The 22,153-nt window shown below is 36.2% G+C and overlaps 1 protein-coding gene and 1 pseudogene across 50 annotated transcripts in view; one reads left to right on the forward strand and one right to left on the reverse strand.

Annotated features, from left to right (window-relative positions):
- SUPT20H (SPT20 homolog, SAGA complex component) overlaps positions 1–22,153 on the reverse strand; it is a 49,111-nt gene that overhangs the window by 16,193 nt on the left and 10,765 nt on the right. For 31 of the 50 annotated variants that reach the window (XM_077974245.1, XM_077974237.1, XM_077974242.1 and 28 more), the window contains 12 exons: positions 20,832–20,958; positions 19,679–19,782; positions 15,818–15,934; positions 15,650–15,703; positions 8,928–9,067; positions 7,231–7,387; positions 7,079–7,135; positions 4,609–4,680; positions 3,001–3,158; positions 1,643–1,669; positions 1,061–1,093; positions 182–299 (listed from right to left, as the gene is read on the reverse strand). In XM_077974245.1, coding sequence (XP_077830371.1) covers positions 182–299; positions 1,061–1,093; positions 1,643–1,669; positions 3,001–3,158; positions 4,609–4,680; positions 7,079–7,135; positions 7,231–7,387; positions 8,928–9,067; positions 15,650–15,703; positions 15,818–15,934; positions 19,679–19,782; positions 20,832–20,958 — 1,164 coding nt within the window. Of the gene's footprint in view, positions 1–181; positions 300–1,060; positions 1,094–1,642; positions 1,670–3,000; positions 3,159–4,608; positions 4,681–7,078; positions 7,136–7,230; positions 7,388–8,927; positions 9,068–15,649; positions 15,704–15,817; positions 15,935–19,678; positions 19,783–20,831; positions 20,962–22,153 lie in introns of all 50 variants that reach the window. The other 19 variants (XM_077974232.1, XM_077974238.1, XM_077974243.1 and 16 more) reach the window with 1 other exon arrangement.
- Positions 5,784–6,809, forward strand: LOC106994271 (large ribosomal subunit protein eL29 pseudogene; annotated as a pseudogene).

Genomic DNA, 22,153 nt, shown 5'->3' on the forward strand with positions numbered 1-22,153 from the left:
ACCATATTGGTCAGGCTGGTCTCAAACTCCCGACCTCAGGTGATCCACCCACCTCAGCCTCCCAAAGTGTTGGGATTACAGGCATGAGCCACTGTGCCCAGCCTCAAAAAATGATTCTTAACATTTCTCAGATTACTTGTGAAACAACTGGGCACAAAGAAGTAACATTAACGAAACACACTTCTGTTTCTTTCCCTGGAGAAACCTGACTCAGACTGGCTGAGCCACTGGAGCTGTGTGACATCTTGACCGGACATTTGGCTTCATTCTGGACTAATTCTTGGTACTGATTGACTACCCTAAAATATCAGGAGAAAACAGGTAAAGATTAGATAACCTGTTTTAAACACGAATTTATTTTATAGGAAATAATGACAATTAATGGCAAAAAGAAAGTTCTATCAATATAAAAATTAAAATTAGGTGATTTATCTTTGTGTTAAAAGTACATATTTTTAAACTGTTCAATGACAAATTGTCCAAAACATTTTGCTAAATAACAATCTAAAGATATACTTTCAATATCTTATTTCTAATACAGAAATTGCAGGGATTACTTAAGTAATAAGCAGCCAAAGAAAATACTCAATTCCTTTCTTAGATTCTGATTAAAGTACTATCTAGAAATCATCTTCCTTAGCTACACTAGATATGTCTAAGTTTTCTTATTTAAAACAAAACTATATTTTAAACATTTTTTTTTGTTGTTTTCTTAATTCTGTGAAAAAAAATCCTAGGTATTATAAACATTGGAAAAATGCATTTAAGTTCCCCCAAAATCTCATCCCATGAAAAGAACCATTCTTAATAGTTTGGCGTATCACAAGCTTTCATTTTTCTAGAATCAATAAGATTTTAAAGTTGGAAAAGACCTTAGAGGTTTTACTGTCCAATGCCCTAATTTTACAACAGAGGCCCATAAATATTAAACAGTGTAAATATGGTTAATAGCATAACCAAAATCAATGTTTTTAACTCCTAGTAAAGTACTCTCTATCCTATAAGGATGAAAAATTTTTCATATCCATCCTGACCAAAATAGAGATGCAAATATTTTCACCTCTCGGCATCGGTCTTTGATCCAATAACGAACCTAAAATGTTTAAGGAAAAAAAAGGAGAGAAAAGTATTAGCTAAGAGTTGTCTTAAGAAGCCTTGGGATTACTTCTGAAATCTTCCATGTTTTAGTCACAATAATATAAACTGGTATTAAATCTACCAAGATACGGAAACAAAATTTTTTAATGCATTTACACATATGAAACAATGACGAAGTTTTGCATGCATTATGAAACAATGTGAATAATTTGGTTGATTTAATTAAGGGATATTTCTTTTGGCACAAAATTTATTTATTAAAACATAATCTGGGTTGAAAGTTACCAAGTACTATATACCCTTACAACTATTGACCCTAAAGCAAAATCACTGAACTACCATGTGGAAAGGTCTTTGGCCTTCCTCTCACTTTAACCTGTGATTTTACAATTAAATATCTACATAACAGATCCTTAGAATATATTTCAAACAAGGTATACATATTTATCACCGATTCAAATAAAATATCTTTAGCAAGTCTTTTTAAAGAGTTTGATATTTACATAATTTCTTAACAGATTAAAATAGTTTATTTTTTAATTACCAATTTGAATGATCATCTGTGGAGGAGCTGAAATATAAAATGTAAAAAAAAGCTTAGTTAATGCAGCTCAAACTTTAACTCCATAGTTTATTCAATAAAATATTTATGAGTACGGAAGAATGACTGGAAAATAATAAATCGTGCAGCTACTCTGACGCAAAGGTAAAAAATTCAATTCTCTTCCTGTCAAACAAATTAGTCATTTGGCTCTATAGACCATTTTTTTCACAAAAGAACATGTATCACCCTTGTGTTCTACAAAAATAAGTTAATAAATTAAAAATGGCCAATATATGTTGTCTTTAAGTTGAAGATTTTTTTAAATATAAGTAATCAATATTGGGTACTATATTCACTACCTGGGTGATGGGATCAGTAGACACCCACACCTTAGCATCATACAATATACCTCTGTAACAAACCTGCACACATAACCCCTATAGCTAAAATAAAAATAAAGAAAAAAAAATGGCTTCCTCAGAAATGCATGCTGAGGATTCAGAAATAAACTGTTATGATGTCTATAACTTTAAAAAAAAGAAGAAAATGCATGTAATCAAAACATCTGATCCTTTTACAACAATAAAAACTGGTCATGTGAAAAAAGAAGCTGAGGATTCCCTGTTATTTCCTTTCATTGACTTTTACCTAAATATTGGTGGGGTTGCTCTTTAAAATACACCTTTCTACTGTAGATTCAATTAGTATTTTGTGTAAGTAAAGGCTTTACAATTAACATAGACCTGGCCCCGTCCTTTTCTGCTGAGCTTTTTTCGTTTTTTCAAAACAGCATCAATTTGATTTAAAAAACCAAACATAGTAAAACAAAATAAAACTAAATACTGACAGTACCAAATATATGTAGTTCACACATTTTGGAAGATCATCTATATTTTTATGTATTAATATGTAGGGTCAATAACTACAATAAGCACTGAGTCTGTGTCCTTACATGCAGTGCCAAATACCAAGCATCTTTTTACATTTATGGTAAACTTGCTTCCTATTTAAACACACTATTGCCCAAACACTTCATGTTCACAGGTTAAAGTCCTAAGTGCCATAAATATATAAAGAAAGATATCACAGGAATAGCCTTCAAAACAAGCATAAAAATAATTATACCATAGGTTTTTTTGCTATTTAATAACTCTTGAGCAACACGGTAACTATGACTTAAGTTTACCTAGGTCTACTAATAAGTTATTAGGTCTACTAATAAGTTTACTTAGGTCTAACTAATAAATGAGTTCCAAAGAGAAATTTTTATTCATTAATGGTTCATCAGTAGTTACTAGATAAATTCTTGGTGCCTTATTTTTTTTTTTTTTCAGTTACTTGTATTTAACAGAACTCACTGTGATGGAGACATCTGGCTGTCACTTTCTTCATCTGCTTTACATGGCTGTATTTTACCATAGTAAAGTGGATCTCCAAGCGACTGCAAGATGGTCAGCTTTGTTTTCTGATACTGAGTACCAGTTTCACATTCAAATACATAATCATCTTTTACGTCCTGAAAAACACATAGCACCTCAAATAAGTATCTTCACAAGTAGGCAGGCATTAAGAATTAGTAAAAATTAGGAATAAATGATACAGTAACATGTATCTGACGATAGGAAGACACATGGTACTTAGGCTAAAAGATGTTTAAGTCTGCCTACCAGAATAAAGCGCAGCATGGCTCTTTTCCTAAAAACTGTATGGGCACTCAGCATGCATTTAATAAAGCATTAACATACACTACGAAATATGAACTTATATGTAACAATATTAATACATCATTAAACACACTATTAGACATATTAATATACATACTGGAAATAATAACAATGAACATTAAACACTGTTCTCAGCACTCTACAGGGACTGCCTCAAGTAAGCTTCATCATATTTTTATGGTTGGCACTGTTATTATCTCCATATTAGAAGTCAGGGAATTAAGCAGAGAGGTTAAATGAATTGCCCAGGGTCACACAGGGAGTTAGCAGTCTGTCCCTAAGCTAGCACCCCTGATCCTCATGCTGCCGTGCCTGTTTATGCTCAGGAGGGCAGTACAGGATTATTTTTTACATGGTACTCTCGGAAGGAGAATTCTGATGGCATGTTTAATCAAGCTTAGTATGGCAGAATTTCAGACTAGACATATGAATTGCAAATATTAAATAATATTAAAAGGATAGAACTTTCAAAAGCAGATCTGTTTCTATTTACCATTTGTCTGCTTTTGCTATCACACACACAAAACATCTCTCGTCATTTCACTCCTAGGGTTCACCTAATTTAAATATTATGCCTATTTCTGTCTTTTTAAGACGTTATTATTCCAATTAGGAAACTTACAAAAAGGTATCCTTAGAAGAATTTATTAATTTGAAACAAAACAAAACAGAACTACCAATATGCAAACCAAAAGTAAAAAAGAAGTTCTTCATTAAAATTGCTCTTTAAGGCCAGGTGCAGTGGCTCATGCCTGTAATACCAGCACTTTGGGAGGCCAAGGTGGGCGGATCACGTGAGATCGGGGGTTCGAGACCAGCCATCTCTACTAAAAATACAAAAATTAGCCAGGTATGGTGGCGGGTGCCTGTAATCCCAGCAACTCAGGAGGCTGAGGCAGGAGAATTGCGTGAACCTGGGAAGTGGAGGAGGTTGCAGTGAGCCATGATCGCACCACTGCACTCCAGTCTGGGCGATAAGTGCCAAACACCATCTCAAAAAAATAAAATAAAATAAATAAAAATTTAAAAAATTTAAAAATAAAAAATTGCTGTTTAAAATGCAAAGCATACTTTGATGAACAAAATAGTTGTTTCTTCATGTAATAAACTGAACTTCCAGAAAGTAATTTATAAAAGAAAAAAGGTCCCAAACTAATGGCAACTGCACTTTATGTTTAATAAATTCAGAGGCCAGATTAGAAATGGCATAATTAGACACAGAGACAGGCAATGATTACTTACATGGGCTGGCCAGACTGTTGGCTGTGAGTCATCAGATTTGATAGACTTTTCCACTTTAGCATATTTCTCCACCTAAACAATCAAATCAAGAAATACCACATAAAATAGAATCCATATCAGATAAAATGGAATCAGTACTCTGATCAAAGAGAAGAAACTAAGTAACTCGACAATACAATATACTTGTTAGCGCAAGAATTCTTAAATCACCAGTACCAACTACTTACGCTTAAGTAGTTTAAAAGTCTTCTGATGTGTATAAAACAACTTTAATAAAACCAAACTAATTAAATGTTAATAAACATAGCTGCTTTTCTAGACAGTGCCTCTTCATTTTTTTGTCCATAAGCTGGTATGTTTTTTCCTTTAGAGCTTTTCCTTCAGGAAAACTGGAATGTCAGAGAGATAAGGATCAGGATCTTTTCCTTTTGGCAGGGCTTTTCTTGAAATAAGAGCTGTCATGTAACAGTGGCAACAAAACTAAGGGAGACTATGGAAGGTAAAATGTTAAAGCTGATCAAATTTTTTGAACCTTTTCCACTTTCTAGTCAAACTTGACCTCATATTCTGTACATGTCCTAGGTATCTGTGTGAGTCAAATGTTATTATCTTACTGGCAACTATGATCTTAAGAGTCATTTAGACTTATCTGGGGCACTTACTAAAAATACAGATTTTCATGTCTGTCCTTAGAAATCCTAAGTACGTAGATCTTGAGTAGGGCTTGAAATCTCTTATGTTTAACTGATATCCTAGGTGATTCTTCTGATTGAGCTAGACTGAGAAGCTTTGAGGGCAACTGCTACTCAATGTGTGGTCCATGGACCTCAAGCATCGCATAACCTAGGAGCTTGTGAGAACTGCATCTTATGCCTCAGACCAGACTTGCTGAGTAGCAATCTACAATTTAACAAGCTCTCCAGGTGATTCCTAAGGACATTAAAGTATGGGAAGTACTCCAGCCAGTCCTCCAAAGCTAAACTCCACCCTTTAGTATTTATACTGAAATTCTATCCTCAGGCCATGTTCCTTGAAGAACTGCGCATAAGCTACCAACAGATAATATGGCTTACTTCCTTGAGTTGTATATACAGTCTACTGCTGTTTCTGGCTTTGTGCTTAGAATAATTTCTTTTTATAAAATCAGAAATAGTAAGAATAATGCATGTGCTAGCATGGAAAGGGTGCAACAGAAGAACAAATCTGAAAATAAAGAGTGAATATAAAAAAGAACAGAGGAGAAAGAAAAATAAAGGATCACTCATCAAAGTATCCCTTTTCTGTCTTCAAGCATTCATATTCATGTATATTATGGATCAATAAAGAATACAACCCAACGTTCCTAATCTTGGTTACTTCTCTAGTATTATTAATCTTTATTTTTTTAAATAGTATTATTAATCTTCAAATTTAACCACTTCGAGGAAAAAAGCACTATTAGGAAATTTTGATGAAATATTATGAAAACAAGAGAGATTTCACATGATTATGTAATATACACTATATTTTTCCACATTTTAAAATTGTTTTGTTTACTATTCCTGCTCCAAACACAACTATATTAAGGGGTTATGTTTTTTCAACTTAATGTGAAAAAAGAACAATACACAGCTTCTAAAAATCATTTTTCAATGTTTTTGAAACAAATCATATTGTTTTCAAAAAAAAGACTATGATCGCCCCTTTCTCTTTCCGGTTCTAGGCGCTTCGGGAGCCATGGCTTAAGGTGCGGACATGGCAAGTCCAAGAATCACACCACACACAACCAGTCCCGAAAATGGCACAGCAATGATATCAAGAAACCCCGATCACAAAGATACAAATCTCTTAAGGGGGTGGACCCCAAGTTCCTGAGGAACATGCGCTTTGCCAAGAGGCACAACAACAAGGGCCTAAAGAAGATGCAGGCCAACAGTGTCAAGGCCATAAGTGCATGTGCCAAGACTATCAAGGCCCTTGTAAAGCCCAAGGAGGTTAAGCCCAAGCTCCCAAAGGGTGTCAGCCGCAAGCTCGGTTGAGTTGCCTACATTGCCCACCCCAAGCTTGGGAAGCATGCTCATGCTCACATTGCCAAGGGGCTCCGGCTCTGCCCACCAAAGGCCAAGGCCAATAATCAAACCAAGGTCCAGGCTGCAGCTCCAGCTTCAATTCCAGCTCAGGCTCCCAAAAGTGCCCAGACCCCTACAAAGGCTACAGAGTAGATATCTCTGTCTGCCAACGTGAGGACAGAAGGACTGGTGCGACCCCCCACCCCCGCCTCCGGGCTGCCATCTGCATGGGACTGGGGTCCTCCTGTGCTATTTGTACAAATAAACCTGAGGAAGGAAAAAAAAAAAAAAAAAAAAAAGAGTATGATCTAAATCACTTTGTTTTTAAAAGAAGTTTTTTGTTGTTGTTTTCTCAAGGTATAAGCAAACGAATGGTAAAACTTAGAAACTATATGAAAAAAAAAATTCATGAACCGACTTACATCTACTTCAGAAGGTATGGCCAAATTACAGGGACTCCGTTTCCACATATCTACACACTGAAAAATTAAAAACAATATAAATATACAGAAAAAATGCTAAATAAGACAGGTTTTTGGGCATAATAAGCTTCATTTAAAAAACATATACTTACATTTCCTGCTTTAGAAATTTTGAGGTCATAATGCTGACCTGCTTTTCTTTCCTTTCTTTTTTGTAAGAAATCAAGTAACCTCAGCTGAGGAGGAGGTGGACAATGAGACAGATCTTGCTGCCGATTCAGAGAGGATCTGGAATACCGCTTGAAACACCTGAAATGTTAAGAAATTTGAACTAAGCAGCACTAGTAAAAGAAGCTCGTAATATATGTGAGTTGAAACTAGTCACTGCTGAGTATGTACAAATCATGTTTATAGAACACTGCCACATGCCAAGCACAGTCCTAGGAACTAGGACTAGGTGAAATAAAAATGAATAAGAACAAAATTCCCATCACCACAGGCTATCAAGTCCAGAGGGGGAGGAGACATTCACAAGTAAACAGATAAAATAATTTCAGATTTCAGATACCAAGAAGCAGTAAGATAAAAAACAGAGTACCGTGGAGAATACAGGATAAGGAGGGCAACACTAGGGCAGGGAAGTGGGAGAGGGAGGGGAGGAAAAGAGCCTGAAAAAATGACATGTGAGCTGAGACAGGAATGATGAGAAGGAACCAGCTATGGAAAGATGAAGGTGAAGGGGATAATTTCCAGTTTCGGGTACAGGCATGTAAGACTCTGGAAGTTCCCACCTCATCCTAACAAGTAAAAAGCTGAATAAACATAAAAATTAACGATTCTTCTTAGATCCATCAAAGAGATGTGGTCACAAGACAAACCACTGCCCCAAACTTGGAGAAACCAATAATGCAGACCATCATGGCTTGCTGAAGCAGAAACCCACTAGCACAAACCTCTTCAGGAACCAGTGCCAGGGTAGGGAACCTCAAGTATAACTGACCAACTGCTGGAGGCCTAGTGTGGACATGTCTGAGAGATTCAAAACTCCAGGGGGATCTAGTCACTGGGAGCCCCCACACTTTTGGGGGTTTTATCTCCAGGAGCTCAAAGAGGTTCTCACAGTGACTACTGGGGAAAAATTCCCTCATGTTTCCCATGGAGGGTGGGGAAAAGAAAATATTCTGAAAGATCAAGGAATGAGTATTTGAAGAGACATTTTTAAAAGATGCCAAGGGAGGAATAAGCTTGGTTTGTTTCAAAAACACAAGGTAGGTGTGCCTAGATTCAGTTTATAACTAACTGACTTCTTCTATGATCATATTTTCTCAAATCTTGAAATTACAAAATCTTTCCTTAAAAGTAGGATTAACAACAATTAAATCAGTCATTTGTTATTAGGAAAATAATGAAAAAATTATTATTTCTGTTCATATTTGATCTCAGCCTCTTTACCTTTTTGGAAAACAGACTATAAACTTAGAAAAAGTTTGTTCTTTAAAAGACTGCAGAAAATGCATCAGTTCAATCTGAAGCATAGAGCATTAAAAAATAATAATGCTTTACAAAAAAATATAAAATAAGACCATTAAAAATCCTATTTTCAAAAAAAAAATAATCAGAGGCTGGTGTAGCTGGTCATGCTTATAATCCCAGCTATTTGGGAAGCCAAAGTGGGAGGATCCCTTGAAGCCAAGAGTTCAAGACTAGCCTGGGCAACAAAGAGAGACCCCATCTCTGCCCTTCTCCACCAAAATCAGAGCAACCATACCCTGGAGGGAAAAGATACTATAAATAGCAAAATTTACAGCTACTTGTGTCTTTTGGTTCACCCTTCCACAAAGGCAATTACCGTTTCATTGGGCGAGTGTTCATCTTTTGCTTGTTATAGAGCAGTCTGTTTGCAGTGCAGGTGACTGCTATAGAAGGATCAAGACAGAGTGGTTCAGCTGTAGCTAGGATGAGCTGGCTCTCAAGCAGAAGTTTGTCTTCCTGAAAAGTGTAAGAGCATATGTCAATACCAGATTTAAGATTTGCAAATATGTAATCATACATAGCTTAATCTAGAAATATTCCCTGGAATTCTGCTAAGAACTACAGTAAAACACGGTATTTCAGGTGCTAATGTTAGTGTGCATGCAAACGTTTAGAAACTAGACAGCATAAAGAAACTTCTAATGGAAATTCAATGCAGGTATATCTCGTTTTATTGTGGTTCACAAATATTGCACTTTTTACATACTGAAGATCTGTGGCAATTTTGCACTGAGCAAGGCTATCAGCACCATTTTCCCAACAGCACACTTATTTTGTGTCTGTGTCACATTTTGGTAATTCTTTCTGTATCTCAAACTTTTTCATTATTATTAAATATATTATGGTGATCTGTGATATTCAATGTGTACTTAATCAAGAAATGATATATGTTCTCTGACAGTTTCACCGATCCACCACACCCCAGTGTGGGATCTCCCCTGTCTTTCTCCTTCTCAGGACTCCTTACCTCTAGAAATATTATAATATTTAAATTAGGCAAAAAATGGCCTCTTAGTGTTCAAGTGAAAGGAAGAGTCATACATCTCTCATTTTAAATCCAAAGCTAGAAATGATTAAGCTTAGTGAGAAAGGCCTATAAACAGCTACAACAGTGAAAGCTAGGCCTCTTGTACCAGTTAGCCAAGTTGTGAATGTAAAGGAAAAGTTCATAAACGAAATTAAAAGCACTACTCCAGTGAACATCCATAACAGAGAGAAAAGCAAAACAGCCTTATTGCTGATACAGAGAAAGTTTAAATGATCTGGATAGAAGATCAAACTACTTGCAACATTTCCTTAAACCAAAGCCTAATCCAGAGCAAATCCCAATTCTCTTCAATTCTATGATGTGAAAGAGGTGAGGAAGCTGCAGAAGAAAAGTTTGAAGCAGAAAACTAGTTCATGAGGTTTAAGAGTAGAAGCTGTCTCCATAACACAAAAGTGGAAGGTGATGCGGCAAGTGCTGATATACAAACTGCAACAAGTTATGCAGAAGATCTAAGATACCTGATGAAGGTGTTCCAACAACAAGTTTTCAAATTAAATAAGACAGCCTGATACTAGAAGAATATGCCATCCAGAACTTTTATAGCTAGAGAGAAGTCAATGTCTGGCTTCAAAGCTTCAAAGAACAGGCTGACTCCCTTGTTGGGGGTTAATGCAGCTGGTGACTTGAAGCTGAAGCCAATGCTTATTTGGCCATTCTGAAAATCCTAGAATCCTTAAGAATTACTACTCTATCGGTGCTCTATAAATGGAACAACAAAGCCTGGATGACAGCACATCTGTTTACCACATGGTTTGCTGAATATTTTAAGGCCACTACAGAGACCCACTGTTCAGAAAAAAAAAAGATTCTTTCGAAAATACTACTGCTCATTAACAATGGCCTTGTCACCCAAGAGCTCTGATGAAGACACACAAGGGGTAATGTTTTCATAGCTGCTAACACAATATCCACTCTGTAGCCCATGGATCAAGGAGTAACTTTGACTTTTAAGTCTTAATATTTAAAAAATACATTTTGTAAGGCTTTAGCTGCCATAGATAGTGATTCCTCTGATGGATCTGGGCAAAGTAAATTAAAAACTTTCTGGAAAGGATTTGGCATTGTAGATGTCACGAAGAACATGCATGATTCATGGGAGGGGGTCAAAATAGAAACATTAATATGAGTTTGGGAGAAGTTTATTCCAACCTTCATGGATGACTCTGAGGGGTTCAAGACTTCAGGACAAGAAGTCACTGCAGTTGTGGTGATATAAAGAGAAATACAATTAGAAGTAGAGAGCCTGAAGATGTGACTGAATTGCTACAATCTCATGATCAAACTTGAATGGATGAGTTGCTTCTTATGGGTGACCATAGAAAGAGTTTTGTTTTTTTTTTTGTTTTTTTTTTTTGAGTCAGAGTCTCCCTCTGTCACCCAGCCTAGAGTGTAATGCAGTTCACTGCAACCTCCGCCTCCTGGGTTCAAGCAATTCTCCTGCCAGGTACCACCACCATGCCCGGCTAATTTTTGAATTTTTACCAGAGACAGAGTTTCACCATATTGGCCAGGCTGGTCTCGAACTCCTGACCTTGTGATCTGCCTGCTTTGGCCTCCCAAAGTCCTGGGATTATAGGCATGAGTCACTGCACCCCGCAAAAGTGGTTTCTTGAGATAGAATCTATTCCTGGCTGTGAACATTGTTGAAATGACAACATAATATTTAGACTATTACATAAACTTAGGTGATAACACAGCAGTGGCAGGGTTTTAGAGGACTGACTTCAATTCTGAAAGATGTTCTACTGTAGGGTAAAACTGCATCACATGCTATAAAGAACTCTTTCATGAAAGAAATAATCGATGGGGCAAACTTCACTGTTGTCTTTTAAAAAACTGCCACTGCCATCCCAATCTGTCAGATCCTGATCTGTCAGCAGTCATTAATATCTAGGCAATATCTTCCACAAGCAAAAAGGTTATGACTCCCTGAAGGTTCAGAAGATCATTGGCATTTTTTAGCAATAAAGTATTTTTAAATTAATGTATATAAGTTGTTTTTTTAAACATAATGCTATAGCACCCTTAATAGTCTACAGTAGACTCCTGAACAACATGGATTTGAACTATGCAGGTCCATTTACACAGGAGTTTTTTTCTTTTCTTTTTTTTGAGACAGAGTCTTGCTCTGGAGTGCAGTGGTGTGATCTCAGCTCACCGCAACCTCCGCCTCCTAGGTTTACATGATTCTCCTGCCTCAGCCTCCTGAGTAGCTGGGACTACAAGCACACAACACCATGTCTGGCTAATTTTTGTATTTTTAGAGACGGGGTTTCACCGTGTTGGCCGGGATGGTCTCGATCTCTGGAAGTTGCCAAGAGAACTGGCAAGATGAACTTTTCTTCTTCCTCCTCCTCGGCCTACTCAATGTGAAGATGATGAGGATGAAGACCTTTAATATGATATACTTATTGAATAGTAAACAAATTTTCTCTTCTTATGATTTTCTTAATGTTTTCTTTTCTCTAACAATTAACTGTAAAAATACAGAGCACAATACATATAACATACAAAATACATGTTAATCACCAGGCATGGTTGCTCACATCTGTAATCCCAGTACTTTGGGAGTCCCAGGCAGGCAGATCGCTTGAGCTCAGGAGTTCGAGATCAGCCTGGGCAACATGGTGAAATCCTGTCTCTACCAAAAATAAAAATAATTAGCTGGGCATGGTGGCATGCACCTATAGTCCCAGCTACTCAGGAGGCTGAGGTGGGAGGATCACTTGAGCCTGAGAGGCAGAGGCTGCAGTGAGCTGAGACTGCCAATGCACTGCAACCTGAGTTACAACCTGACTCCGTCTCCAAAACAAAACAAAACAAAAAAACAAAATCCAGTAAGGCTTCCCAGTCAACAGTAGGCTATTAGTAAAGTATTAGAAGAGGAGTCAGAAGTTATACATGGGTTTTTGACCGCACAAAGGCCACTGCCCCTAACCTCTGTGTTGTTCAAGGTCAACTATATAGTGTAAATGTAATCTTTTTATACACTAGGAAACCAAAAAGTTCATGTGACTTGCTTTATCGCAGTATTTGCTTTACTGCAGTGCTCTGGAATCGAACCCACAATAACTCCGAGGTATGCCTATAATTTGTAGAGTATGGAATGGTCAGATTGTAAGAGTGGCTACTCATTAATTCAAGAAAGTATTTGAGCACCTATGATGTGTTAGGCACCTTTACAGGAGTTGGGGATAAAGTAGTGAGCAAAACAAAATATTCTGCTCTCACAAAACCCATAGGGTCATAAAGGGTTATGGCATTTTTTAGTAACCGTGAATAGTCCCATCCTATACTCAACTATATTACAAGAATAAAAATGACTCTGCTAATATTGAGTGAACTCTATATACCCAATTCCAAAGTACATACAGGCTCTTTACTGTTATCACATAATGTACTTTACTGAATCCTATTACTTTGCTTAACCTCTGAAATATCTTGATAGCTAAGGCTATTTTTTTAAGTGAATCAATTAATAATATTGTTAAATAATAATTTGTTAGAATTAACCAATTGCTTTCTCATGTCCATTAACTAGATCTGGCTGGTTTCTTCCTCGTTGTGTTACTTAAGAGTTTATTTCATTCACTGAATTCCTATAAACTGCTAGTTACAACTAGTGGCTTGATTTAATATGGGCTCCTTTTTTTTTTTTTTTTTGGACAAGAGTTCTTTATTGGTGCTATTACTACTGTTGTATGTCTCTTGCATCAAACCGGGAGGTACACAATAATTAACTGTTCCATCTTCAATCAGTGGGTTTAATCAGATTGCTACATTACAAAATTTCCCATTAACCTATCATCTAATAGTTTTCACATCCAAGAATTACTGTTGTCTAGATTCATTACTTCATTAACACTTTCAAACTTTTATTTTTCAAAAGTCTATCATTTCTTTTACACCTATTAGCTGGAAATTTTCCTAAGAATTTTCCCTCACTTACTTGGCTGCCTAAAATACAGTTCATAACAAGAAGGACAGAATAAATATTATATTCTCTCCTTTATCAATCCTCAGAGTAAGAAACTGATGCCCTAGCATCCTCTGATGGTAACCAATGAGTTTTTCGGTTGTCTAATATTCTTTTGATAGTTTTTAATCTTTTTTCAGATGATAACATTATAGCCCAAACCAAAACACAATACTTGGTAGTTACTGATGAATTGAAGCTTATTTTATAATCACGTCACAGAAAGGATAACTACCATTACTGATATTTTCTTTTGACTTAGTAATTATTCCTCACTATAGTCACAGACAACTGAACACTTTTTTGAGTAGGCATCTCACATACAAGGGGTCTTTAAAAGTTTATGAAAAATGAGTATTAAGAAAAAACTATACATAGGTTTCAAACCTTTTTGCACCAAAATAAATATGTACTAAGCTGTTATAACATGTCTGAACAGAGCCTAGTTTGAAACACTAAGAAAGATAAGACATCAGTTTGAAAACAGCCTCTACCAGAGCAACATGAATTCTGCTAAAACTGAAGCAACAACAAACATCAAATTGATGGTGAAGCCTGAATGGAAGAATTGTGAAATCATTGACGCTTTTTCAAAGGTTTATGGGAAGCATGCCTCAAAGAAAGCAGCAGTTTACAAATGGGTAACTTGTTTTAAGAAGGGACAAGACTATGTTGAAGATGAAGCCTGCAGCAGCAGATCATCCACATCAATTTACGAGGAAAAAAATTCATTTCGTTTGTAACCTAATTGAAGAGGACCAATGATTAACAGCAGAAACAAAAGCCAACACTATAGGCATCTCAACTGGTTCAGCTTGAATAATTTTGACAGAAAAATTAAAGTTGAGTAAACTTTCCACTCGATGGGTGCCAAAACCACTGCATCCAGATCAGCTGAAAAAGCAGAGCTTTCCATGGAAATTTTCAACAAGTAGGACCAAGATACTAAAGCATTCTTTCCCGTATAATACTGAAGATAATAAAGCACAATTAAGGCAATGGCTACCAAGAGGCAGAAGTGGTTCAGTCAAAGCAAAAGCAGACAGGTGAAGAGCAGAGATCATGGAAACAGTTTTCTGGGATGCTCAAGACATTTTGCTTGTTGACTTTCTGCAGGAACAAAGAATGATAACGTGCTTATTATGAGTGTTTTGAGAAAGCCAAAGCTTCAGCAGAAAAATGCCTGGGAAAGCTTCACCAGAGTCGTTCTGTACCACAATGCCTCTGCTCATTCCTCTCATCAAAAAAGAGAAATTTTGTAAGAGTTTTGATGGGAAACCATTAGGTATCCACCTTACAGTCCAGATTTGGCTCTTTCTGACTTCTTGTTTCCTAATCTTAAAAAAAAAAAGTTTAAAAAGTACCCATTTTTCTTCAGTTAATAATGTAAAACTGATTGCATTGATATGGTTCAGCTCCCAGGACCCTCAGTTCTTTAGGGGTGGACTAAATAAATGGTATCATTTACAAGGTTCTTGAACTTAATGGAGCTTATACTGAGAAGAAAAGTTTATATTTTTTATCTTTTAATCCCAGTTTTCCACAAACTTTCTGAAGTCCCCTCATATATCACTGAGCCAGAACTGGAGGGTTAACTGGTTATTCTTAGGGGTAAGAGAGTTCCTCTCATTTCAAGGCAACCAGTATAAATGGCAAAGAAAGATAGGCTAGGCTGGGTTAGAAACTTCAATTATTAAAAAAAAAAAACCAGTATCTATTTGTAGTCAAGGTAAAAAAATTTTTCTTCTATTTGAGAGGAGATAAAGACTAAGTTTTATCTCATTGAGCATATTAGGCCAGCTTCACCCTAAAATGATCTTAGGCAACTTGAGGGATTACTACATGTATAAAGAGACCCTTAACTTCCAGATCTCATAAAGGAATACCAGCTTTTCACATAAAGCATCAAACTTAATTATTGAATAAAAATAAGCAGAAAATCACTTTTGCTTAATGATAAGTTTTTTTCATCCTATATTTTGCCTGTTTGAGATTAAAAAACAAAACAACTAACCTGGGTCCATTTATGGTTATCACTTGTTATTGAATGTACATCACAAATTAAAGTCTAGAAGAAATAAACATTTAAAAAACTCATTAATTTATGCACAAACATATGAAGACATTCGATAAATGAAACTTCCAACTAAAATCTAAAATAGTATATCTTAAACATCCTTACCTGCATTGTTGGACGTAAGAGAATGTGCCGACTTTGGTAACCAGGAGATTTCATGTTACTGGACTGCCTGTAGTCACGTATTTCTGCTATGACACATCCGCAATGAAAAATATTAACCTGTTTGGGTAAAAATATGTAAATGTCATTTTTTTCCCCAAAAGTCTAAATAAGTAGTTTATATCAAACATTTCGCATCCTTTACATTCATGCAACATTTCTGGCCACTCATGTATGCACTCTTTAGTAGATTTCCTTGGTAGATTTAACACTGTGTAAACCTCTTCAGAGGAAGTATTTTATGTTCATCACTATGACACAAGAAGCAATTTAAAACTATTTAACAGTTTCTAATTATAGATTGACTTTGGCATCTACCAAGTCAATTGACTTTTGGCATTTACGTACTATTATGTTACAGATCCTTGGAACTGTTCTTGATCCTTGGAACAGTGAGCTGTTCTTCTGCAGCTCACTGGCTTACTGTTACATTTTGCTAACTTTGCCATTACTATAAAGTTTATCATTGTTATAAATTGCCAATCAACCTTGCCAGTGTTTCAGCTTCTAGATATAACTTCTATATTTGCTCTGATAAAATTTTCAGAAATAAAATCTTTGCCCTTAGCCTTTATTAATAGGAGGGAAGCTAAACATAAAATTCAAATGAAAAATAGTTTTTCAGGCTGGGCATGGTAGCTCACGCCTGTAATCCCAGCACTTTGGGAGGCCGAGGTGGGTGGATCACAAGGTCAGGAGATAGAGACCATCCTGGCTAACATGGTGAAACCCCTTCTCTACTAAAAATACAAACAAATTAGCCGGGTGTGGTGGTGAGCGCCTGTAGTCCCAGCTACTCGGGAGGCTGAGGCAGAAGAATGGCGTGACCTGGGAGGTGGAGCTTGCAGTGAGCCAAGATTGGGCCACTGCACTCCAGCCTGGGTGACACAACGAGACTTCGTCTCAAAAAAAAAAAAAAAAAAAAAAAAGGAAAAATAGTTTTTCAGTCCTTTCTATGCCCAAATGTAAGAACTGTTATCACTGAAGTATTTCTAGTTATGACTTGCCACAGTCACTCATAGTATGTTTTTCACCCATTCAAAACTTTTAGTGGGTACTGTGGTCTCCATGTTATGTCATTCTTATTGTCATTCTTTTTAATAAATATTTACTGAGCAACTACAATGCGTACTATGTGCTAGGCACTATCCAGGTACAGCTTCACAGAGACAGTAGTCAGACAACATTTGCACTCAGCTGTGGGAAGACAGATAATAAACATGTAAACAGAACAAAATAATTTTAGATAGTGATGAATTCTATAAAGGAAATCAAATAGGGAAGGGTCAATCTGGATTGTATGTGCAGATAAAAAACCTTAGGTTTTACCTAAGATCTGAATCACAAGAAAGGGCCAGATACATTAGGGACAGATCATTCCAGACAGAGGGAGTAACACATGAGAAGTTCTTACTGTAGGAACAAGCTTGGAGTGTTTTATTGTGGAAATGAAACAAGGATGGATGGAATGTAGTGAGTGAGGATGACATTTAGAAGATGAAGACAGGCCGGGTGCGGTGGCTCAAGCCTGTAATCCCAGCACTTTGGGAGGCCGAGACGGGTGGGTCACGAGGTCCGGAGATCGAGACCATCCTGGCTAACACGGTGAAACCCCGTCTCTACTAAAAAATACAAAAAAACTAGCCGGGCGAGGTGGCGGGCGCCTGTAGTCCCAGCTACTTGGGAGGCTGAGGCAGGAGAATGGCATAAACCTGGGAGGCGGAGCTTGCAGTGAGCCGAGATCCGGCCACTGCACTCCAGCCTGGGCGACAGAGCAAGACTCCGTCTCAAAAAAAAAAAAAAAAGATGAAGACAAAGAGGAAAGCAAGGGTTTTGTTCAGAGCACTGGGCACAACCATGTATCTTAAAGAGAGATCTAGCATTTGCTGATGGACTGAATGTGGAAGGTGAGGATAGGGTCATCTGTTAGACTGAAAAGGCTGGTGATAAAACTGGTTTGGGAGGTAAAATAAAGTTCTGCTTTTGTCATGTTAAATTTGAGGAACCTATTATATATCCAAGTAAGTATGTAAGTTAGGAGCTTGGTGGAATGGCCATGGTGAGGCATATAGGCAATAGAGTAAGTAATATTTTAAAAATGCATGAAACTGGCTGAAATCATTCAGGGAGAATATTACTAAAGAAAAACAGAGGGCCAAGGACTGAACCTGAAAACACACACGTTTATGGATGGAACAGGGATTATAGTAAAAAAGACCGAAGGATTAGAGAAGGCAGAGGAAAACCAGGAAAATGATGTCTCAGAAGTCAACAGAAAGGCATTTCAAGCAGGACGTAGTTATATTCACTGATCTTTGCTAAGAGGCCAATTAAGAAGAGAACAGAAAAGTGACCAATTATTCAGTATATGGAGATCATTGGTAACTTTGACAAATGCAACCTCTGCAGAATGACGTCATGATGCCAAATGAGATGGGTGGTGGAAAGAATGGGATGTGCAAAAAAGGAAATGACTATAAATTCTTTGAGTAGCATTGCTGTCAAGAGTAACAAGAGCAGTAGTTGGAAAAGGGAGGACTTTTTTTTTTAATTTGAGACATACAGGTTAAGTATCCCTTATCTGAAGTGCTTCAGACCAGAAGCATTTTGGAGCTGGAAATATTTGCATTATACTTAGGTTAAGCAGCCCTAATCAAAAAACCTGAAATCTGAAATGTTCCAATTAGCATTTCTTTTAAGTGTCATGTCAGTGCTCAGATTTTGGAACACTGTGGATTTCATATTTTCAGATTTGAGATACTCAACCTCTAACACAGTATGCTTGCATTCTGCATTTAGTAGACAAAGAGAAATAGAAAAAAAAGAGAGGTTATAATTTTAAGTCCTTGAGAAGGAAGGGGAGGATCCAGAAAACAAGTGGAGGGGATGGATGCCTATAAACAGTACACATGAACTATTTTAACAGGAAGGCAAGCAGATATGAAGAGAGAGGTAGGGATGCTAGTCGACTGGTGCTAGGAAGAAACGAGAGCTCTCATGTGATGTCTTCTTTTTCCTCAGTAGAGTACACAGTATGGCTGTTGTTAAGGCAGTAAGAAGGAAGTAGAACAGGGCAAGGGAGTGCTTATCTAGGCAAGCTATGAAGAGAAGTACAGATGTGAAGAGAAGTACAGATGTAAAGAGAAGTACAGATGTAAAGGTCAGTTTCTGGCCCTCAAGTGAAAAACTTCATAAATATTCAAAGTAGTTTCTTTCATAATTTCTTAATTGTAACTATATGGAAATTTCCAGTTGATGAGCTAATTGTTCTAACTATTTTAGAAGAACTACGTCTATATGTTTCAGTATACCCTGAAGGTTAAAGATCACACAATAAATCCATTTCCAGATAGCTATACATGTCTCATTTCATCTTCTATTATTATTAGTTTTAGAGACAGGGTCTTGCTCTATCGCCCACGCTGGAGTGCAGTGGTGCAATCACTGCAATTCTGGTTTACCTCTTCCTTCTCTAATCCTTCCTGCTCTAGTCCTGCAGTGGTACAGGAGCATCACTTGGGCCCAGGGGTTTGAGACTGTAGTGAGCTCAAACTCCTGGGCTCAAGTGATCCTCCTGCCTTAGCCTCCCAAAGTGCTGGGATTATAGGCATGAGCCACCAAAGCCCAGCCTCATTTCGTGTTCTAAAGGCTGTTGGGAACAGTGATAGAAATTAAACATCATCTGTCACGAAACATCATATAGTCATTTATATACATATATGTATACATACAGAAAAATGTGACATATATATATCATATACATATAACAAATATAAAGACATTTTAAAGACAAAAATTTTGTACCTGAGATTTTTCTAGGAGATCGACCAAAATAGGAGGTAATTCTTCTGCATCCAAATATTCAAGCAACTCTCCTTCTTCATAGGGCAGTCGAATGGTCTCAGAATCTTAATTTAAAACATAAAGTTTGAAAATGATGACGCTCACTGAAAGCTTAGCTGTATAATTCAAATGTCTTTTCAAAAAAAGGTCTATAATAAAACCAAAAGGCATTTCAACAAAGCAAGGATTGAAAAAAAACCAAAACCAAAAGGCCCTCCTAATGTCCTTTATTTAAGGGGGGGGGAAAAACCTAACACATTATGAAAAAACATCTGGCATAACATCACAATCTGAATCACAGCCCAAAGCAAAATAATCAGAATATGATAAAATTCCAATGTCAAAGTAACTGAAAGTTCACTGAAGACCAATTAATCTAATCTGGAAATCAGAGGACACTTTGGTGCGTTATCTGAAAAGTGGTCACTTTTAGAACAAAATTCTCTTGGTGTTACACTTTACAACTAATTATCAACACACACACACAATTCTAGCTATGAGAGTTCCTTGTAGAACTCACATTATCATCATTATTAAATTTTTTTATCTCTTTAATGAAACTGAAGAGTATATTTTTAAATTATTTTCATACTCACCATTAACAGAAATGCTCATATTCAATAGAAATATTTTTAATATGTGAAAATTACTCAAAAGGCAGCAAGTCTGCTTAATTTTGAAGATTTCAGACTCATATTCAAACTGCAGGATTACCTATCTTTAAACACGGTATACTATCTTAAAATATAAATAGCAATAGAATGAAAGGAAATTCTATTTTAATTATCTGTAAGTTACGTTTCTATAATTTTCCTTTTTTTTTTTAACCTTTCCTTTGGTTCTGAGATGCTTTTATAATTGGACTTCAAAGACATATCAATTATAATACTTCTAAAATGCACACTCAGGAAAGATAACCGTAAGATAAATAATTTCTAATATTCTACCAAAACATATCATAAGGAAGAAAATTGGGATCAAAATCTGTTTTTATCACTAAGTCATCACTATCTGAAGGACAAATGCTTTAGCAGGTTAAAAAACTACTTTAAAAAAACAGCACATCCTGCCTGGCACAAGAATTTTGTGGCAGCTGTGCTCTAGAGGGTCTTACCTGATCCGTTTTTTCCCCTGAGCATCAGAGAATATCCCTCATTTCCTGGGTACAGATTGACCACTAAACATGACAAAGTCTCTTGCATAACAAGCTTCTCTAACAAGTTCACATTTCTTCTTAATTTCTGCTTTAAAAAGAGGCAGAGCTCATGAAAATAATCCAGTATAACCTTAACAAATAATGCTATGATTTAACAAAATCAGGCTTGAAGTAACCTTTTGGTGCTCTTTCCGCATTATGATTCTGAATAAATGAAGAAGGCTCACAAAACTATAGCCACTACATATGGGACAGCTATGTAACCTTAATTTTTATCTACTACTATGTTTCAAGCAAATTAATTCATATTTTAAAAACTGGTGACCTCCAAGACAATAAAAGCACTTAAATATAAAACACTTTTGAATACTTAATAAAAATATTTAAATAAGTAGAATATAAAATCATTAAATGCAAATATATAAAACACAGAAGTATACAGTTTCCATAAAGTATAAGTCTAACCTAAAGAATATGGAGCATTCTCTTTGGTTGTATCTAAGAAGTGCACATTTCTTAAATATTTTATAGGCTAAATAAGATACAAACAAGTTCAACAGCTCTAAGCTGAAATGTTGAATCTAAAAATATCTAATTGATAAGACGAACAATTTGGACATATTCTGTAAATCCAATTCAACAGCGCCTTAAAAACCACAACAAAGTCCATGATTTTAAAAATGCGTATGATTTAAAATAAAACCTACTTACAGATTTAACAAATCATGTCATCAAATCTCATTTAGCAAAGATAACAGTAAATAGAATATTTTTTCAGAATCTCAAAAAAAACCAAAATGTCTTGAATATCTTATGTTTAGTAAATATATATTAAACATGTATCATACACACATACAGAGAGAAGTGATAAATTCTTAATCTGTCATCACCGTAGAATGAAAACACTAAGCAATCTGAAAATTTTTTAAAAAGGCAAACAACATTTAACCACTTTGATGTTAAACTAGTAAAGAGAGGCTAAAAATGTTAGTCTTTTCAGTGTAGCGAAACCCCTCATAATTTGACTTAAGACAGAATTAGATAAATTTTTATAGTATGTGTACCTCTTCAACAAAACAAATTAGCTACCACGGAGTTGATCCCATCTAGACTAGAGGTTGAAAATTTTCTTTCTTAATGGGTCAGACAGTATTTTATGCTTGTGGGCCAAATAGTTTGTGCTGCAACACTCAATTTGTCTTTGTACCTGTAAGCCAGCCCTAGATAATATACAAACCAACAGGTGTGATGGGTTCCAATAAAAATTCATTTATAAAAAC

This window comes from Macaca mulatta, chromosome 17 (assembly GCF_049350105.2).
Source record: "Macaca mulatta isolate MMU2019108-1 chromosome 17, T2T-MMU8v2.0, whole genome shotgun sequence".
NCBI lineage: Eukaryota > Metazoa > Chordata > Mammalia > Primates > Cercopithecidae > Macaca > Macaca mulatta.